Genomic DNA, 19,310 nt, shown 5'->3' on the forward strand with positions numbered 1-19,310 from the left:
ACAGTTCCTCCTGGGTCTGCTTCCTATGTTAAAAAAATCCCTCCATTTATACTTTGGAATTGAAAGTGAGGCTTTCATTCATTAGTTACCATCATTTGGAACTATTTCCAAACATTAAATTGAAAGTGAAAGTAGTTTTTTTTAAAAATGTCAAAAATATATAAGAAAATTATATATTATTAATTTATATTATGTAATATAAGATTTTCACATTTCATACTCAAACACCAATATTCTATGGCTAAGCACTGTCAACTGGCCAAATTTCAACCAGATAGCTGTATAAATTAAGAATTTATAACAATTTAAAATAGGCCACCCCTCCAAAAGCTTCCTCTATATCAGGCGTGAGACCACAGTTATTTTTACTATATGTTTCATATAGACACTAACCTGGCTTTTGACTTTATACACACCCCAATTGAAAAACAAGGACATGGCATCTCTAGAACAATTCAAGACACAAAATATAATCACAAGAAAACACCATGTTAACCATTGACCCGACTGTCAAAATTGAGTTCAAATACATAACCCTTCCGCCAGGGAGTCAATCGGCTACAAACAACTAATTTTCAGACTTCCACAAGCTATGATTTTTCCAATATTTACATTGAAAACTATCAATTTCTGCAATAGAGTGTCAACTTCAGTCAAGTTCTCTGCAAAAAGAACATTTTTTGCTTCTTTTTCATTCAATTTTAATAAAATATTGATACTTGAACACAAGCACTCTTTGTTTCTGTATTCACATCCGGATCTTAAAAAAGTACTTAGATTGTAGACCAATCAAATGTTGAATTTAATTAATAATGTCGAAGAAATAAGGAATGTCGAAGAAATAAAGGAAATGAAACGTTTTGATTAGTCGGCGACAGGGGCGTAGCTTGACATAAGTATATGTGTAGGCCACTTTCTGAGGAGGGGAGGGGGGGGGGGTCACGAGGGCATGCATCCCCGGGATTTCGTTTAAGATAGGTGGTCTTGGGTGCGTTTTAGCATATATTTCTTTGTTGTAAAAACATTAATGAGAGTAACGATATGTTTTACCTTAAATAAATGTTTTATGTAATGAACAGCGTCAAAGTGCAGACTACTAGTATGCACATTTCGACAACTTATATACGTAACATTAATGTCGTATGAATGTGTATTTTAGTGAAAAGGAAAACGATAGATTTGAAATACCTGGTTTCCGATATATTAATTAAGTTTTTATTGCAGATTTGGCATTTTTATTATTATTATTTTCTGAAAATTGTGTAGGCGGCGGCCTATACGGCCTATAGGAAGCTACGCGCCTTGGCGAGCCTACGAGAATAAAAACATCAATTTTTTTTCATGAATTAAATAACAATCATTCCTAACTTTTTGTTTCATTATATCATACAATATAACATAAAAAGCTAAAGCAATTTTTATTGAATCATTTTTTAAACATTGCATAAGATTGCAAACAGTTGGGAATTGATGTTTGCAATGGTCTCAAATTAAAATAGATAAACAATTATCTTTCTTGTCTTCAGTTTTAGCACTTTAAAAAAACACATTGTTTTCTTCTTCTTAACACTTAATATTTAATAAGCAAAAAATATCTATATATTCGATCAAAGGACAAACACAAATAACATTAAACACAATCCATAAAAGCTTGTATATGCATGTTGTGCTTATATGTAAATCATAAACTTTAATGAAATAAAGAAGAGTCCCCAAATATTGTATTTTGAATTGTGCTAAAATAGCATCTAAAATAATGTATTGATATTTTAATCCTATATCGATCGGTCTACTAACAGTTATGGTTTAAAAGGGAGGTAACCACTGTGCAGAATGTGACACCATCTGTGCCGTCAACATCTGCCGTTTTAAATAAATATTTGATATATTCCGGTTACGGTTTTTCAGAAGTTTGACAACCGTTTCCGGTTCTTGACAGCTCAACCGGCTACAAAAAATTGCGTTGAACTTTATATCCCTCGGATCTCTTGATAGCGATTAATCATATTAAGACTACAACAATGAAGTCGGTTCTTGGAAGGTTTTTGTTGCTGATGCTGTTAGTTTTGCCAACGACTGTTATGATCTTCGAAAGCGGTAATGTAAACTTCGAATTGTTTTGTAAACGATTTTCAGGGGGAGGACGTGGCATATTTAGAATGATTTTAAGCGCGTTATCATCTAATATAATTAAATAAGTATTTATTTCAATAGATGAAACATTAACAGTTTTCAAACATGTATGTCATGTCAGGTCCTGCAAGTAAAATTGCTTGCTATTTTAAACAGTTCATTTTTTTTTTAAATAAAACAATATCATCTTCATAAATTAAATACTTCAGAGTCCAATGCAACAGACAATTTAACTCTGCTTTGAAAAATCTTTGTATTTTGACGTTTTATGTGCTTGGCAGACTCTTTATGTCCATCTAAACTGCATGCTTGCAAGGATTGCTACTGATAACAATTCCATTTAAGCAAAATTATTTAATAAATGAGGGGCTGGGGTCCAGATTTGAGGTTGGAGAGGGTGCATATGTTTTCCAAGTACCACATCTAAAAGAAATTTTAAATGTGATGTCATTTGTATGTTGAGGAAACATTAAACAGGCTGATAAAACTTGTCTTGTCTTTCAAGGTGTAATTTACTCAGTACAGAAAAAGGAATTAAGTTTTGTTGGAAGTGGGTCTTAAAATGAATTAAAAGGGCGGAGGGAACACAACATACTATAGCAATCATAACGGATTGACATTTTTATTCAAACAAAATTCATTTGAACAGATTCTGTAGCATTTAAAGGCCTTGACCCATCGGAGGAACAGCTTGATTGCTACAGAGCTACAGATAACGTTTTTGGTTGAAGTGTACTTTACACCTTTATGCGATCTAGTAAAGTGTATGGTACACCCTTGTGCCATTCATTAATGTGTAATGGCGATATCTAAAGTGTACTAGAACATTAAATTACAAAATTGAATGAATTATTTTATTTAAAATGAACTTTTATAATACATAATTATATAAGACACATAATTGAAATGTTGCTCGGCAAATTACAAGTCCTTATTAATTTAAACATCTTTACTACTTTCTTGGCTTATAGCCTTGTGTGAGTCTCATAGGATTTTATAAAACCAGTTTTATATTTAGTCAAAGCTAGAATGGAAAAAAATACTCATAAGAACGTTATGCCATATTTATTATTTTAAATTGTACCCGTACGAACAGCTGTTTGATTTTATCTCGTAATGGGCAATTTTTAAAGTGTATTTTATTTTATGCAGGGGTGTAGAAATTAATTCAAGTAGCAGGGAATATCCTAAAAGTAGGCGGGGGGTCTGAATGTCCTCCCCCTGTTAGGGTCAAGGGGCAACGCCCCTTGTGGGATGAATTTAAGCCTTTTTATGCCCCCACAAAGTGGCGGCATATAGGGTTGCCCTTGTCCGTACGTACGTCTGTCCGTACGTACGTACGTACGTACATCCCGAAGATTGTTTCCGATCTAATTCTTGAAAACCGTTTGTCCAATCCTCACCAAACTTTAAACACATGTTTGTGACCATAATATCTTGATCAAGTTCGATAGTCATGGAAATCGCTTTAGTCATTTAGGAGTTACGGCCCTTTTTTGCCAAAAATACTTCAAAAATATATGTTTCCAATCTAATTCTTGAAAAGTATGTGTCCAATCCTCACCAAACTTTACATACATGATTGTGACCATAATATCTTGATCAAGTTCGATAGCCATGGAAATCGCTTTTGTCATTTAGGAGTTACGGCCCTTTATTTGCAAAAAAAGACTTGAAAAATACGTCCCGAAGATTGTTTCCGATCTAATTCTTGAAAACTGTTTGTCCAATCCTCACCAAACTTTAAACACATGTTTGTGACCATAATATCTTGATCAAGTTCGATAGCCATGGAAATCGCTTTAGTCATTTAGGAGTTACGGCCCTTTTTTGCCAAAAATACTTCAAAAATCATTATGGCTTATTTTCTGTGACAAAAAACCAAAGTGGGGGCATCCGTGTCCTATGGACACATTTCTAGTTAACCAAACATTCTAGTCTTCTGGTGCATGTTTATTTTGTAACAGGGAACCTTAACATAAATGTACTATAATATGATACTGAAACTGAGTACTACCCCCCCCCCCCCCCCCCCCCCCCCCCCCCCCCCCCCAGTCAGGGCTAACTAATGAACCAAACTACTGTCAAATTCAGATTCAGGATAATATTATAACATTCCAGACCACATGCCTTGACATTTGCTAGCTATTCCCTCCTAATAATAATATGTAATTTCTTCTCTACCAATTATATACTTTCAGCCACTGAATCACTATTAACCTCTGAAAATTAAACATCTAACTTCATTTTCTGTGGTTCTAGATATTTCACCTGCAGCTAACTTATTCCATTTTAATAACCAAAAGAAATATCTGGACACTTTGTGACATTTAAAGCGTACTAAATTTCACCCAACGTACGTGTAAAATTCATCAAAATAATGGGTTATTTTGAGCAGTGACATCACCGCAAGCTTGTTCATGTCCAGGGTCATTATTGGGTTTGATTATAATAATCCCCATTTGGCGTATTGTTGTGCGCGTGACGCCGAGGTCCGAATTCGCCATCTCGACATCGTACTCAACTTCACTTTAATTGAAGCCAGAATGTTCAGATTCGTCAGACAATCACTGAAATATAAATGGCATTATTCAGGAATTTTGTTTTAAACCGAAGTGAACAAGGGCAGAAATTTATTCTAAATTGCATTCTTCTTTATTCGAAAACACGTGTTTCAACAGCTGATCGATGTTAAATTGGGTCATGTCAAAGTTTTACAATCGGGATAGTCATTCTTAACAATATGGACAGTCATTATTTTATAACATATTTGTACTTACTTCAATTTGTAGAAGCAGATGCGCATTTTTATGACCGGATTAGCGAAACAGAAGTGACACATGTGCCATATAATGATTTATGGCCTTTTGTTTATACAAGCCAGCCGATTTTTTTGTTTATCCAACATGGCCAACATTTTAACACGGTTCTGAACCATGACCTGTGACGTCAGGCGCGTAATCAATTAAATATAGTTCTATTATTGGTAGTTAATAATAACTTGCAACATTGTGTTAATTTCCACGAGGAAAACGAGATGGGAATGCCCACAAACCTGTGCAGTCCCAGTCAACGTTTTACTCCTCTTTGATACCAATGACCTTATTTCGCGATTTTCCGAAATTCTTTAGATAGTAACATATTTTTTTTAGTGCATTGTATTTTTCGATGTTTATACTTAACGAATATGAATTAATAGCGAATAAACAAGCATCAGGTATGAAAATAAATGCCCCTACATTACGAATACAGTACACTCCATGCGGAACTACCACTTTCCGTTTTCCTCGGCGGATTTTGGTCATCGCGGACATGACATCTAATTGATCATAATCCTCTTTCCTCTGCGTTTTTACTCGTTCACCCACCGAGGCTGATCAGTGGATCATGTAATTACAATCGCCGCGTTAATACGAGGTAAAAACACAGCGAAACTCGGAGGAAAACCGATAAGAATCTCCCACTGTTTCTAAATTTGATATTTTTTGCTCCACCAGTAATTGTTTATAAAAATAATTTATTTTGAGTACCTAATATTTGGACATCCAAAGGACATCAATCGTAACTTTCACACTTATCAAGTTTCACAGACGAAGATTATCTATCTATCTATCCATCTACCTAACCGTATACACCATTGTTGGCAAGTTAATTAGTAAATACCCATCCTAAACGATGTATTGCATGTAGAAAGAGGAAGTGTGAAATATTTATTGGAGGATTAAATAAACAACAAGGACAATCAAGGGATTAAGAAAACAAAGACATGACATTTTTGTAAAACGATCTGCCAATAAACTTTAAAACTTGTACCACACTTTTAGAGTGTAAGAAGCAATTAAGTACAGTTGTACTCATTAAATCATCAATAAAAGTCAACACATTCAATGATATAGGTAACTAATTAATGTGATGAATTAAAGTTGGAAATGCAATACTTAAGTTACAATCGAAAACACCACCCAGACACATTAATCCTGCATAACAATATCCATGCTCTCCATGAGATCCTCGTGGGTCTACTGTGAGTTATGTGACGTCACACAGTGTGACTGTTTGATCTGAAGCCGATAAAAGGTGTTTATTCATTTCAATGCATGTATAAAATGGTGTTGAATGGGATTTTAATTAACTTGATGAAGGAGTAACACTTAAAGGCATAATAACTATTGATAACTACGGATAAATTAATAAGTGGTAAAATGCAGACATGAAGAAAAAAGGCAGGTTTAACATACATGTAGATAAAATGTAAAAATGGTTATTTTCTATGAATTCGGACAGCGAAAAAAAATATTATGTTTAGGTGTCCGAACTCTATTGTGAATTACGGGGTAAATACAATCAGAAATCCAACTCTCATATTGTCAAATTTTCGTATTTATTTCGTAACAAATGCTTTCCGTACCCAAATCACATTTTTTTCAGGGAAAAAATAGGATAGGGTCGGCGGGGAAAAATAGGGTCGGTCGGGTTACCTGAAACAGACCTATTTTTTTATTTGGCCTGAGTGTCTAAACAAGTGTATTTGAATTTTCCCTAATATGCATTTTCAAAGGAGTAGGCAACAAATTGGTGGCATATGGAGATGATGCTATGGAGGGTGAGGACGTAGAGGATGATGATGAGGCCACTGTTGAGACAGATGATGGAGCTGGTGATGAAGACGGTCAGGCTGTTACGGAATCTGAAAAAGTAGGACAGTTTTTAAAATTATCTATAACGTAATTTATTATGCCCCTCTTCAAGAAGAGAGGTATATTGCCTTGCACATGTCGGTCGGTCGGTCATTCGGTAGACCAAAGCTTGTCCGAGTCATAACTCAACAATTCCTGGACGGTTGGTCATCAAACTTAATATGGAAGTTGTGCCTGACCAGTAGATGACAGTGACCTTGAATGGTAAAAGATTGTCCGAGTGATAAAACGACAATGCCAGCACCCATTGCCCTCAAACTTTACTTAGAGGTTGGGCCTGACCAGTAGATGACCCCTATTGATTTAAGGGGTCATTTGGTCAAGGTCACAGTGACCTTGAATGGTATAATGTTGTCCAAGTGATAAAGCGACTATGCCAGCACCCATGGCCCTCAAACTTTACTAGATGTTGGGCCTGACCAGTAGATGACCCCTATTGATTTTAGGGGTCATTTAGTCAAGGTCACAGTGACCTTGAATGGTAAAAGGTTGTCCGAGTGATAACTTAACACAATGTCTGCACCCATGGCCCTCAAACTTGACTTGGAGGTTTGGCCTGACCAGTAGATGACCCCTATTGATATAAGGGGTCAAAGGTCAAGGTCACATTGACCATGAAAGCAAACTCGATAATTCCTGGGCCTATGGCCCTCATACTGGATATGAAGGTTGGGCCTGACCAGTAGATGACCCCTAATGATTTCAGGGCTAATCTGGTCAAAGGTCAAGGTCACAGTAATCTTTAAAGGTAAAATAATTTTAAAGCTTGTCTGTGTGGTAAATCAACATTGTCTAGACCTTATGTCATCAAACTTGATATTGAAGTTGGGCCCGACCAGTAGAATCAGTAAAATCAGCTGTCATTTCGGTCCAAGCATATTTCATTCAATTGTCCATATAATCCTGACAACATGGCGCTCAGGAGGGCATAATGTTTCACAAACATCTCTTGTTTCAAATAATTATATCTGTGATTCATTCAGGGTTCGAATTTAACTTTGAAGGGCATTCGCAAAATTTGGCTAGTGCTTTTTGAGGCAACTCAAAATGAAAAATCAACTCTCAATTTTATTATTTGCTTTATTCCCTTATTATCATGTTTATTATCATGTCTAATTAAAGTAGATATTTACACCTTAGACATCATGAATATAAAAAGTATCAATCTTGAGAACAATGTTCAGCCTACTATACAACCGCACCAGTATTAAAGATATTAACTACTAATTTCTTGGAACATATGGCTGAATCGTTGGTCTTTTTTGTCGTTCCCCAGAGTGCCACCACCTGTATACAGCAGGTCGAGGATCATACTCCTTGAGTAGAACACCTGCAATTTTGATCTTCATGAGTGTGGCTAATGTGTCAGTGTCAAGACATTTTTTATCAAATGCATAACATGAAGTGAATATTGGTTCTTCTGTTAATTTTTAAATCTGGTATTCATACAATATAACAATGACTGAATGATTCTGGCCCTATCTGCAGCAAGTGACTGGTCTTGAATAATATTGCATAATGTGTGACCATGTAACTTTCCATCAACAATTTCATTTCTGATTTCAACAAGCTGATCCCCTTCATTATCAATCATATTTCTCAGCACTGATGACGCACTTTGGAGTTTTGTGACAGCACTAGAAACAGGATATCCTCCCTTTGAAACAACAAACTGACCTTGCTTACTTCATTCAAAACATCTTTCACAAATGCAATGTACAAAACTATTTTGTGTAGTCGCAATTTATTCAAATAACCCTTAACTTTTGCTTTGTCTTGGGCCCTATTTGTATTATCTTCAGCAGTGTTCGACACTAACGGGATCCTGAGGACACCAATTTTTCGGGAGGGACACCTAAACTTTGAAGTCCGGTATTCCGTCGGGACACTTAAATTTCTGACCGATAAACGCTAAATTTCAATAAAAAGCATAAGTAGCATTTCATTAATTTATTACCTGAAGTCGGGTCCCACTTCATTTCTTGACAGTGCATGTCAAAATGATATTATAATTATTATTATCGCACACACCAAAGCGAAAGTATAGCTGACTTTTTGACTATATATAGTTACGTCATGAATCTATAAATAAACAGGTCATTTCACAGGGTGCATGCGGGTTAACGCTTCAGTTCTGTTGTTTACATTATCAACAAAAAAGATGCCAACACTGCTGACTTTCATACCTTATGATACGACCTTCGAGTAGTTAGTTACATTTACGGCACAAACGACCAGCATCCTACATTCAGCATTCTTTGTTAATTGGCATTCAACCAGTATTCTTTGTTAGTTTTAAAGACATATATTTTAATGCGTTGATCAAAACATAATGGAAATAAAATTTGCAAAGTTTTATTAATAATCTACAACAGGGCTTCTAAAACTTTGGGACCTCAATCAGTCCGGACCTGGCGGCAATCGGTCTGGACCCGGCGACACACACACCGAAAAAAAAAAGACCTGTTCAAAAGTCCGATTACGTAAAAATGTCACACATTTTCGCGACGTCTTTCCTGTCAATATTTTTTCGCGATGTCACAATTCCTAAGAGGGTTCTAGAGTCGCATAGCGGATTCAGATAGTCATTGATGCAAGCTTAATTCAAATGAGATTCCCATCGAGTTCTGCGGCGTTTTTAATAAGAACGACTGCGATCGTATAAATAACTATGGCTGTCGGGAAGCGGTCAGACGACAAAAAGTGAAACAGTATTATGATTTATTTGCGTATTGCATCTACAGTGGGTCAACATTCAACTGATACTCTTGGATAATAATAATAATGTATATCTAGATTTATAATCTGGGCTTCAAGCTATACGTGTGATATCGACAACGATTTTTTCATTGCTGCGAATTAAAATGACGTAAGCTTCCAGACTATGTTGTTAATCAAGCGTGTCGCTGTTTATATCCTATAAATGACTAGGTTCGGATTGACAATGACATATGCAATTTAAAAGAACAATTTAGATTTAACAGTTTGGTAATCAACAAACGGATATATCATGTAATGATCGAGGATGACATAGCATATTCATATTAATTGCCATGTGAAAATATGGACTGATTTTAACACTTAATCAGGATAGCTGCAAGCACACAATTAACACATAGTTTAATTGTGTCTTCTGCGACCTACCAATACACGTGATTGGACCGATTGCAAGCGTCTGCTAATTAACAGATAGGCTATAGAGTGATCAGTGTAGCGGAAAAAGCAGCTGGTCGCATTAGTCACATGGTAACTAAGACACTTTTATGACCTATTGGGGGTAGTTTTGAATGTGTGAATGACCCATGAATGTTTGTGTACTAAAATTTCTGCAACTTTTACTAGCCCAGTCGTTTTGGACTGAAATTATAAAAAAAAATGAGAAAATTTCGGACCGATTTTTTTTATACACTTTTTGAAACTGAAATCGGTCTGGCTTGGTCAAAATCAGTCCAGACCGGCAAATTGCCGGTTTTTAGAAGCCCTGATCTACAATCAATTTATAAAATTTTACGACTTTTTGGCGCGAAAAATTAACATACACAATTTTTGGTCGTCTGCTCTTCCAGTATGCACTCCACCTGTTGGGCAGTCTGATTGATTTATGAGCAGCTCTACTTAATATTGACTTGAGTTTTCACAAGCCAGATGTAATATTCCTACTGTTTCTCGATGAAAAGCACCAACATTTGACAAGACCCTGAAGCATGATGTATTTTATGCGTATTTTCCGAAAATCTAAAAATAGTAACAACATCAAGTTTTTGTTTACATTGTATCCATCTTTGTTTTTGACTGAAAACAAAAGGGACATTCTACCGCTTTTGAACCCAATTTACCGACTTAGAGACCCAAATATACCTCACTGCCATTGCCAGAGGTTCACATTTCTGACATTCAGTGCTACTAACTTGTCAATACATGCTGCTGAAAACATGTATAATATGGTGTATACTTGAATTACAAATTGAAAAGTAAAAGCCACTGTATTTATGTGTTGAATTTAATATTAAAAAAGGCTCAACAATGAAAAAAATGTAAAAAGTGGAAGGGACTCCTAATTTCACGAAGGGACACCTGATTTCACATGTTGGTGTCCCTTCAGGATCCCTTGGAAAAATGGTAAGTGTCGACCCCTGTTCAGCATAGTTTTCCATTTGTGAAATTTTAATGTGCCAATTTTTAAAAAGCTTGCTAACAGCTTTAAGTTTGATCTACCGATCGTGTTCCATTGGCCTTTTCAGGTTTCAGAAAATGTTCTAATAATTCTGTTATATCTTTAGCTTCTTTGAATCTTTTATCAGATCCCTTATAAAAATCAAGAAATTCAATAACATATCCATATATGTTGATTTGAGACTTTCTTTTATGGCAAGTTCAAGTCAATGGGCCATACACCACATGGGCAAGATCCATTCTGCATTCCCCTCCTCTCTCATTAGTTGAATCACTCCTCTTCTGACCCCCATCATGACACAAGCCCCATTGGAGCAGAATCCTACCTTTTTTTGTTTGTAGTTTTGCAAATCATTCACAAAAAAAGGCATGATCAATAGCTGCTATAATTCCATTTGCCTTTGTATTCTCAGGCTCCTCAAGTTTTAAATATTTTAGTTTTGGATAAAAGTCTTCCAAGACTTTGACCATTGCGACCTCCTTTTCAGAGTCTGACAGGTCTGTTGAGCCGTCACAAAATATGCTAAAATAGTCTGCTTTATCCAGTAATTATACCACTTGATCATGGAAAATAACCCCAATATTTTAAATAAAAATGTTGGCGCTTTTATCGTTGTGATAGGTGTCCCCCAGTGAAAGCCCATTGCTCTCCTGCAATTGCAACAGACTAGGAAAATCAGAAAATGGCCTCTTCTCAGCTGCAACATAATAGGCAGTTTAAAAAAATTTGTTAAGTGTATCTTAGTTTTTAATTTCTATGTTTTTAAACCCCTTTTCTAGGCCTCCAGGCTGACACCTTTTTTGCTTGTCACATGCAGCCTTAACACTCAACGCTCTCGTGTGCATTTCTGACTTGACGTGGTACACCACAGACTCCCTCTTCAGTTTTATTACCAGTAATAAACTGAAAAAAGACAACATTTTTAATTTCCTCTTTGCAAAATTAATGTACATCAATTGATAATACATTAATTTTATTCTGATTGCTAGGAAATTAGACCACTTCTCATGATTATTTTATAAACAAAACGCAATATTAAGTAGACCTGCTGAGTGTTTACAAAAACAATTAGTGGTCTCATATTTAACCTCTTCATTTTATCACTGTGGGAATTTCCAATACGTCATATACTTTGATATAGTCTAAACGGAGTATAAGACTTTGGGTAATATTGGTACAATATACTGTGAAAATAAAAACCTTTTTCGTGCCGATTGTTAGAAAATCCTTGTAATAATAAGTGTTGTTTTGTTAAAAAAAACTTTGCAAAACTGGGAATAGCTCTTACATTCGAGGACATGGATGGTGGCGCATACTGTTTACAAAGCGTGCAGGTCATGCAGTTAACAGTGCTCCAGCTAGCCCGTTTTTCAATGGCGCAGCGCCCGTGCCCCTTTTCTTACCGCCCTGCCCCCTTTTTGAGTAGTGCCCTTTTCACAAATGCTCTATAAGCGCCAAATATCCCGTTAGTGCCCTTTTTACTATGAAATCATTATAAAAGATTGACAGCCCTTAATCCGCTGTCATAATTGAGACAAATTACGTAATACTTATGATAATAGTGTTCCCGTTAGGTGTCACCATGCCCCCATTGATTGCTTAAAATATGCCATACTGCCCTTTCATCTTCCCATGTGCCTTGACCAAGTCATATGACAGCTAATTGTGTATTTGTGTAGTGAGCAGACGACCTGTGTATTCATAATCGGTCATCTACTAATCCGATATTTAGAAAGAGCCAAATAGGGAAACATCGGCAGGAGGCTTGCCTATTGAATGTCAGCCAATCAGAATATACATTGAGAGCTTGTTCAATCAATGATGAAAGTTCGTAAAATGCGATAGAAAATGCAAAGGGATGGTGAAAAATGTTGTCAAGCACAATTAAATCTTTTAAAATAATTGTTTATTGTATTGTACAGACGAGACTCGCCATTTTAAACATTGTTGATTTGAAGCAGACGGTCACTGCCGATATGTAAACATAAGAAAGGTGGCGCTAACACAATCAAATACATCACTTTTTCAGTAAATGTTTTGAAAGTTTATTTGTTAAATATTCATGATGAAAATTTCTTTGTCACCCATAAAAATATGTTGATTCCTTATGCAGCGTTTACCTATCATGTCTACACCATTTTGTCAGAACGATTTTCCGAGTTATTTTATCAATGTTCTATGTTTTATAAGTTATTTTTTAAGCAAGGGCAGTGATTTTTATTGTCATATTATTCTAAAACATCAGCATATTAAACATAATTTTACCAAAGACAATTAATAAACAGCCAGGCTGAATATAACATTTGTACCCAATCCCGATCGTACCAAACTAAGTTTCGTCCCCTACATTTTTTGTGCATTTAATTATTATGCCCCCTTTTGAAAAAAGTGGGGTATATTGTTTTGCACATGTCGGTCGGTCGGTCGGTCGGTCGGTCTGTCTGTCGGTCGGTCGGAATACCAAATGGTTTCCGATCAATAACTTGAGAACGCTTTGACCGAGGGACCTCATACTTGGTATGTGTATTGGTCATCACCAGCAGATGAACCCTATTGATTTTGAGGTCAGTGGGTCAAAGGTCAAGGTCAGTGTGACCTTTACATGAAAAACGGTTTCCGATCAATAACTTGAGAACGCTTTGACCCAGGAACCTCATACTTGGTAGGTGTATTGGTCATGACCAGCAGATGAACCCTATTGATTTTGAGGTCAGTGGGTCAAAGGTCAAGGTCAGTGTGACCTTAACATGAAAAACGGTTTCCGATCAATAACTTGAGAACGCTTTGACCCAGGGACCTCATACTAGGTAGGCTTATTGGTCATGACCAGCAGATGAACCCTATTGATTTTGAGGTCAGTGGGTCAAAGGTCAAGGTCAGTGTGACTGTAAGCTGAAAAAAGGTTTTCTGATTGTCCATATTTTTTTAATGCATGCACAGATGATTGGGATTGATGTATAAATGTTTGTATACAAATGATTTTCTTTTATGTTACTATTTTAGTTGGGCATTTATTTGCCTTCTTAAGTTATCATAAGTAAAGTGCATCTTATGCAATTTTGGAGAAAATTTGCCTCAAGCTCCTCTATCCACTAAGTGCCATGTTTGTTTCAAACTAAGATAGATGATCATCAAGGATATATTTTCTTCAGTAAAGTTTTAAAGTAAGAGTATTGTTCTGATATTTGTCTTATATAGTAGACAGTAGAAATTTATATGTCACTAAATGCATGAGTTGAAGTATCAGTTTTCAGTGAACATCTAGTTTAATTATGCCCCCCTTCGAAGCAGAGGGGTTATATAATTGCTTTGCACATGTCGGTCGGTCTGTTGGAAGACCAAAGCTTGTCCGAGTGATAACTCAACAATTCCCGGACCTATGGTCATCAAACTTGACATGAAGATTAGGTATGACCAGTAGATGACCTGCCTCATATGCATCCAATGACAAATCAGCTGTCATTTCAGTCCATGCATATTTCATTCAATTGTCCAAATATTTCTGGCAACTTGGCGCTCAGGGGGCATAATGTTTGACAAACATCTCTTGTTTGATTGCTTCAAATGTTCAACTGTCTTTGTTTTTTTCTTCATTTTACATGATATTTAGGAGAAATATGTGACATCGCACGAAAGAAGACTTCAGAAAAGTACAATCATACTAACACAGACAAAAACACAAATTTTAATTTTGAAATTCAAACACACCCTTCTAAATTTTGAGGGAAAAACAACCCATTTTGTTAGAGTCTGAAAATCATGGAAAATGATTTAAATTGAATATGAAAACAAAACAAATTATATGGGCGGACCCCCCTTGTGACAGGGTTGGACCCCTCTCACAATCACCCCTATACGACTCATGTATCTTGCCCTTTTCAAAAATCCACCCTCCCCTTTTCAAATCCTGGCTGGAGCACTGGTTAATCATGCCTTTCTCAATCGTAAGCTCCAAATCTATATCGGTTGCAGCTGGCCCCTTTTTTATAACAAAGCTGTTCATTGACATTAATATTTTCGTCCAACTTGTCAAAGTAATCAAATGTTGATGGGGTTTACATATTGTGCGCGAAGGCTCTAAATTTAGCCAATGACTGAGCTAGGTGATAACGTCATTTGTACTTACTTTGTATTCTGCACGCGTCATACTCAGCCTTTTCCATATTTGTTTTATTTTTGAAATCATTATTCGAGCGTGACTCGGTACTGCCTACCATATTGGTAGTTTTAACATGCCATTTATAAGCTGTTTACACTCGACTAGGTAGCGGAGTTAAGTTCATGTTTATTCTACTTTCCTTTTGACATTTTGTTGTCTAGAAAAAGCCACTCGCAGAATTTTGCGAGCTTGAATAAAAGTCACTCGCAATTTGCAAATGTTGCTCGCATTTTGCGAGATGCGAGCCTAAATTCGAACCCTGGATTCATTTAAAAGTGTGCTCTGAATCGGGACTCGCATATTTCACAACCGTTGGTCCTTAGCAAACATCAGTGTTTTTGCATGTAATATTAAATCATCAGTGGAACCAATGTCATGATGCACATAATAAGGAAAAATGTTGTTCGTTTTGGTAGTATCATTTTGCTCGCATGGAGACCAGCATTATGGCTTTCTTTATTTCTTTTGATTTGATGAAAACTTACAATATGATTAATATACATTAAATAATTATACTTAACCAATATTACTTACAATTTAACACATTTCCTAACATTTTCATGATGTTCAAATTATTCAGTTATTCCCTATACACTGAGTAACAGATCGATGTCGCCAATGTGATTGAGTATTACTCCACATTTTTGAAATAAATTCAATGAGTATTTCAAGTTCTATTTACACCATGTTTTGATTTTAATTGAGTATCAACAATAAACAATTGTCATTATTAAGGTGATAGGAAACAATGCATATAGGGCATATAGATTTGCCCTTGTCCTTCTGCTCCGTATTATGCAAACTTGTGCTGCTATTAACTCTAAACCTATATTACCTGAGTCATGAATGTGGGTTCATGCTGCACATAGTAAAACCAGTGGTACGGCCCTCGAATTAGCAAAAATGGCATTTCTGGACATGTCGCTCAAAACTTAAACTAACATCAGGAACCCATGCCAATTGTTGTTTAGGTGATGAAGTTGGGCTTTCTAAACTTGTGTTGCTCATATACTCATGAGATCTTTCAGGAAGGTTTTTGATGTTATGAAGTTTGGGAACTTATAATTTTGATGCACATATATGGAAATTTAACAACGCAGCATGTGGGGGCATCCTATGGACACATTTTTAGTTATTTTTAATTTATCATGTGTTCATATTTTTATTTGCGAATTCTGCATTTTCCTACCAATTTTGAAAATAATTGCATTTTCTATTATTTTAGTTGGGTATTTATGCAAATACACACCTTATCTGTAACTATGTATACATTGTGCCCTAGGCACTCTTCTGCAGCGCCACATCCTTTTTTAAAACTTAAGCTAAAATCCTGCAACTTGAGGCAAAGTTCAAAAGCAGCCATTTAAAGCTGTTTTCACTTCTAGCTATTAAAAAATTGTAAAACAAATAAATGCTAAGGTAAGGTTTTTGTTGTCAAAACCTTGGAAATCTGTCCTTACTTGAAAGTGGTCCCAAGAGTGTGTTCAGTTAGTTACATTGATGACTTTCCGCCTAGTATTCAATCATTCATTTAACATTTGACTAACATATCTAGACAGAAGAAGGGGAGGATGAAGAGGAGGAAGAAGGGGTCCTGAAACCATCACCAGATGCAGAAGCCACCATTCTCTTTACGAAACCTGTCAACACAAATGGTAATTAATTGTTCAACAGTATTTTAGTTGTAGTTTTTTTATTGAATCTTGTGCTCAATGCTTACTTGGGTAAAAATTGGTAACTCAATAAAAAGAAAATGTACCCATTGGAAATCAGGCCAAAAAAGCAGTTTGGATAGGACTACATCCTCTTCAAAAACAAGTAGGGTAGGTAGGCTTTTTCTTTCTATTTAATTAGGCTTTTTATAAGAACGTTATTGTCATCATTGGAGAATGGTGTTGAATTAATCTTTCGTATAATTTTTATGCCCCCGAAGGTGGGCATATTAAAATCGCACCGTCCGTCCGTCCGGCTCTGTAACTTTCCCTTGTATGGACAGATTTTAAAATAACTTGCCACATGTATTCCACATACCAAGACGACGTGTGGCGTGCAAGACTCGTGTCCCTATCTCAAAGGTCAAGGTCACACTTAGTGTTTATTCACAATGGAGTGCTGCACATAAGGACATAGAGTATAGGTTGTCGTGTCCGGGCTGTAACTTTCCCTTGTATGGACAGATTTTAAAATAACTTGCCACATGTGTTCCACATACCAAGACGACGTGTCGCGTGCAAGAACCGTGTCCCTACCTCAAAGGTCAAGGTCACACTTAGTGTTTATTCACAATGGAGTGCTGCATATAAGGACATAGAGTATAGGTTGTCGTGTCCGGGCTGTAACTTTCTCTTGAATGGTCAGATTTTAAAATAACTTGCCACATGTGTTCCACATACCAAGACGACGTGTCGCGTGCAAGACCTGTGTCCCTACCTCAAAGGTCAAGGTCACACTTAGTGTTTATTCACAATGGAGTGCTGCATATAAGGACATAGAGAATAGGTTGTCGTGTCCGGGCTGTAACTTTCCCTTGTATGGACAGATTTTAAAATAACTTGCCAAATGTGTTCCACATAACAAGACGACGTGTCGCGTGCAAGACCCGTGTCCCTACCTCAAAGGTCAAGGTCACACATAGTGTTTATTCACAATGGAGTGCTGCATATAAGGACATAGAGTATAGGTTGTCGTGTCCAGGCTGTAACTTTCCCTTGTATGGACAGATTTTAAAATAACTTGCCACATGTGTTCCACAAACCAAGACGACGTGTCGCGTGCAAGACCCGTGTCCCTACCTCAAAGGTCAAGGTCACACTTAGTGTTTATTCACAATGGAGTGCTGCATACAAGGACATAGGGTATAGGTTGTCGTGTCTGGGCTGTAACTTTCCCTTGTAAGGACAGATTTTAAAATAACTTGCCACATGTGTTCCACATACGAAGACGACGTGTCCTGTGCAAGACCCATGTCCCTACCTCTAAGGTGAAAGATACACTAAGTGTTTATTCACAAGAGAATTCTGAATATAAGGACATAACAGTGTAGGTTGTCAAGTATGGGTGGTATTTTTTATGTTCAGAGGAAATTTAAAATAACTTGCCATAGGTATTTGACACATAAAGGCAAGATCAACTTTTCATGTACTGACCTTGTTCGTAGGTCAATGTCACATTCGGGGGCATTCGTCACATACTGTGACAGCTCTTGTTTAAAGCTAAATAATAGAAGACCTCGATTAAAATCTTAATGATAAAGAATGGGCAGAGTGAGCGTAGCGAACGAGCCCTTCTTAATCATTAAGATTTAATTCCTGTCACTTAAATGACTTAGAATTCAACCTCAGTGGCTGAAACATTGTAAATGCCAAATCTGACTCAGGTATTGTGTAAAAGTGGCAGTGGGCGCACCTTATACAAGATTCTTAATGATTAAACCTAGTTTACTTGACTGTAAATGTAGGGTTTATTCTAAATATAAGAATACACTGAATTTATTCATTTTTACCAACTGACTAGAATCACCATGGGGGGGGGGACGTTAGCAATTCCATGTCCAGGCCATAACTGGGTTACTACTAAAGCAATTTTCAAATAACTTTATACAAATCATCTCTACATTAAAAGGATTTGTCAAGCATGCTTTCCAGGTCCGTACCTCAAAGGCTAATTTCACTGGGGGGCGTTAGCAAATCCGTGTCCGGGCCATAACTTGGTAACTAATAAAGCGATTTTCAAATAACTTTATACAAATCATCACTACATCAAAAGGATGTGTCGCGCGCAATTTCCAGGTCCATACCTCAAAGACTAGAATCACCATGGGGGTGCGTTAGCAAATCCGTGTCCGGGCCACAACTTGGTCACTAATAAAGTCATTTTCAAATAACTTTATACAAAGCATCATTACATTAAAAGGATGTGTCGCGCGCAATTTCCAGGTCCATACCTCAAACACTAGAATCACCATGGGGGGGGACGTTATCAATTCCATGTCCAGGCCATAACTGGGTTACTACTAAAGCATTTTTCAAATAACTTTATATAAATCATCTCTTCATTAAAAGGATTTGTCAAGCATGCTTTCCAGGTCGGTACCTCAAAGGCTAATTCCGTTTCAATATTGGAAGTTTAAGCCTTTGTTGTAAACACT

The 19,310-nt window shown here is 36.5% G+C and overlaps 1 protein-coding gene across 1 annotated transcript in view; it reads left to right on the forward strand.

The window, feature by feature from the left end:
- The first annotated feature begins 1,919 nt into the window (after positions 1-1,919).
- LOC128242732 (translocon-associated protein subunit alpha-like) overlaps positions 1,920-19,310 on the forward strand; it is a 43,031-nt gene continuing 25,640 nt past the window's right edge. The window contains exons 1-3 of the mRNA XM_052960000.1: positions 1,920-2,097; positions 6,692-6,828; positions 16,719-16,818. Of these exons, the coding sequence (XP_052815960.1) occupies positions 2,022-2,097; positions 6,692-6,828; positions 16,719-16,818 (313 nt within the window). The 5' untranslated portion in view covers positions 1,920-2,021. The remainder of the gene's footprint in view (positions 2,098-6,691; positions 6,829-16,718; positions 16,819-19,310) is intronic.

The sequence above is a fragment of the Mya arenaria genome, chromosome 8 (genome assembly GCF_026914265.1).
Source record: "Mya arenaria isolate MELC-2E11 chromosome 8, ASM2691426v1".
Lineage (NCBI taxonomy): Eukaryota > Metazoa > Mollusca > Bivalvia > Myida > Myidae > Mya > Mya arenaria.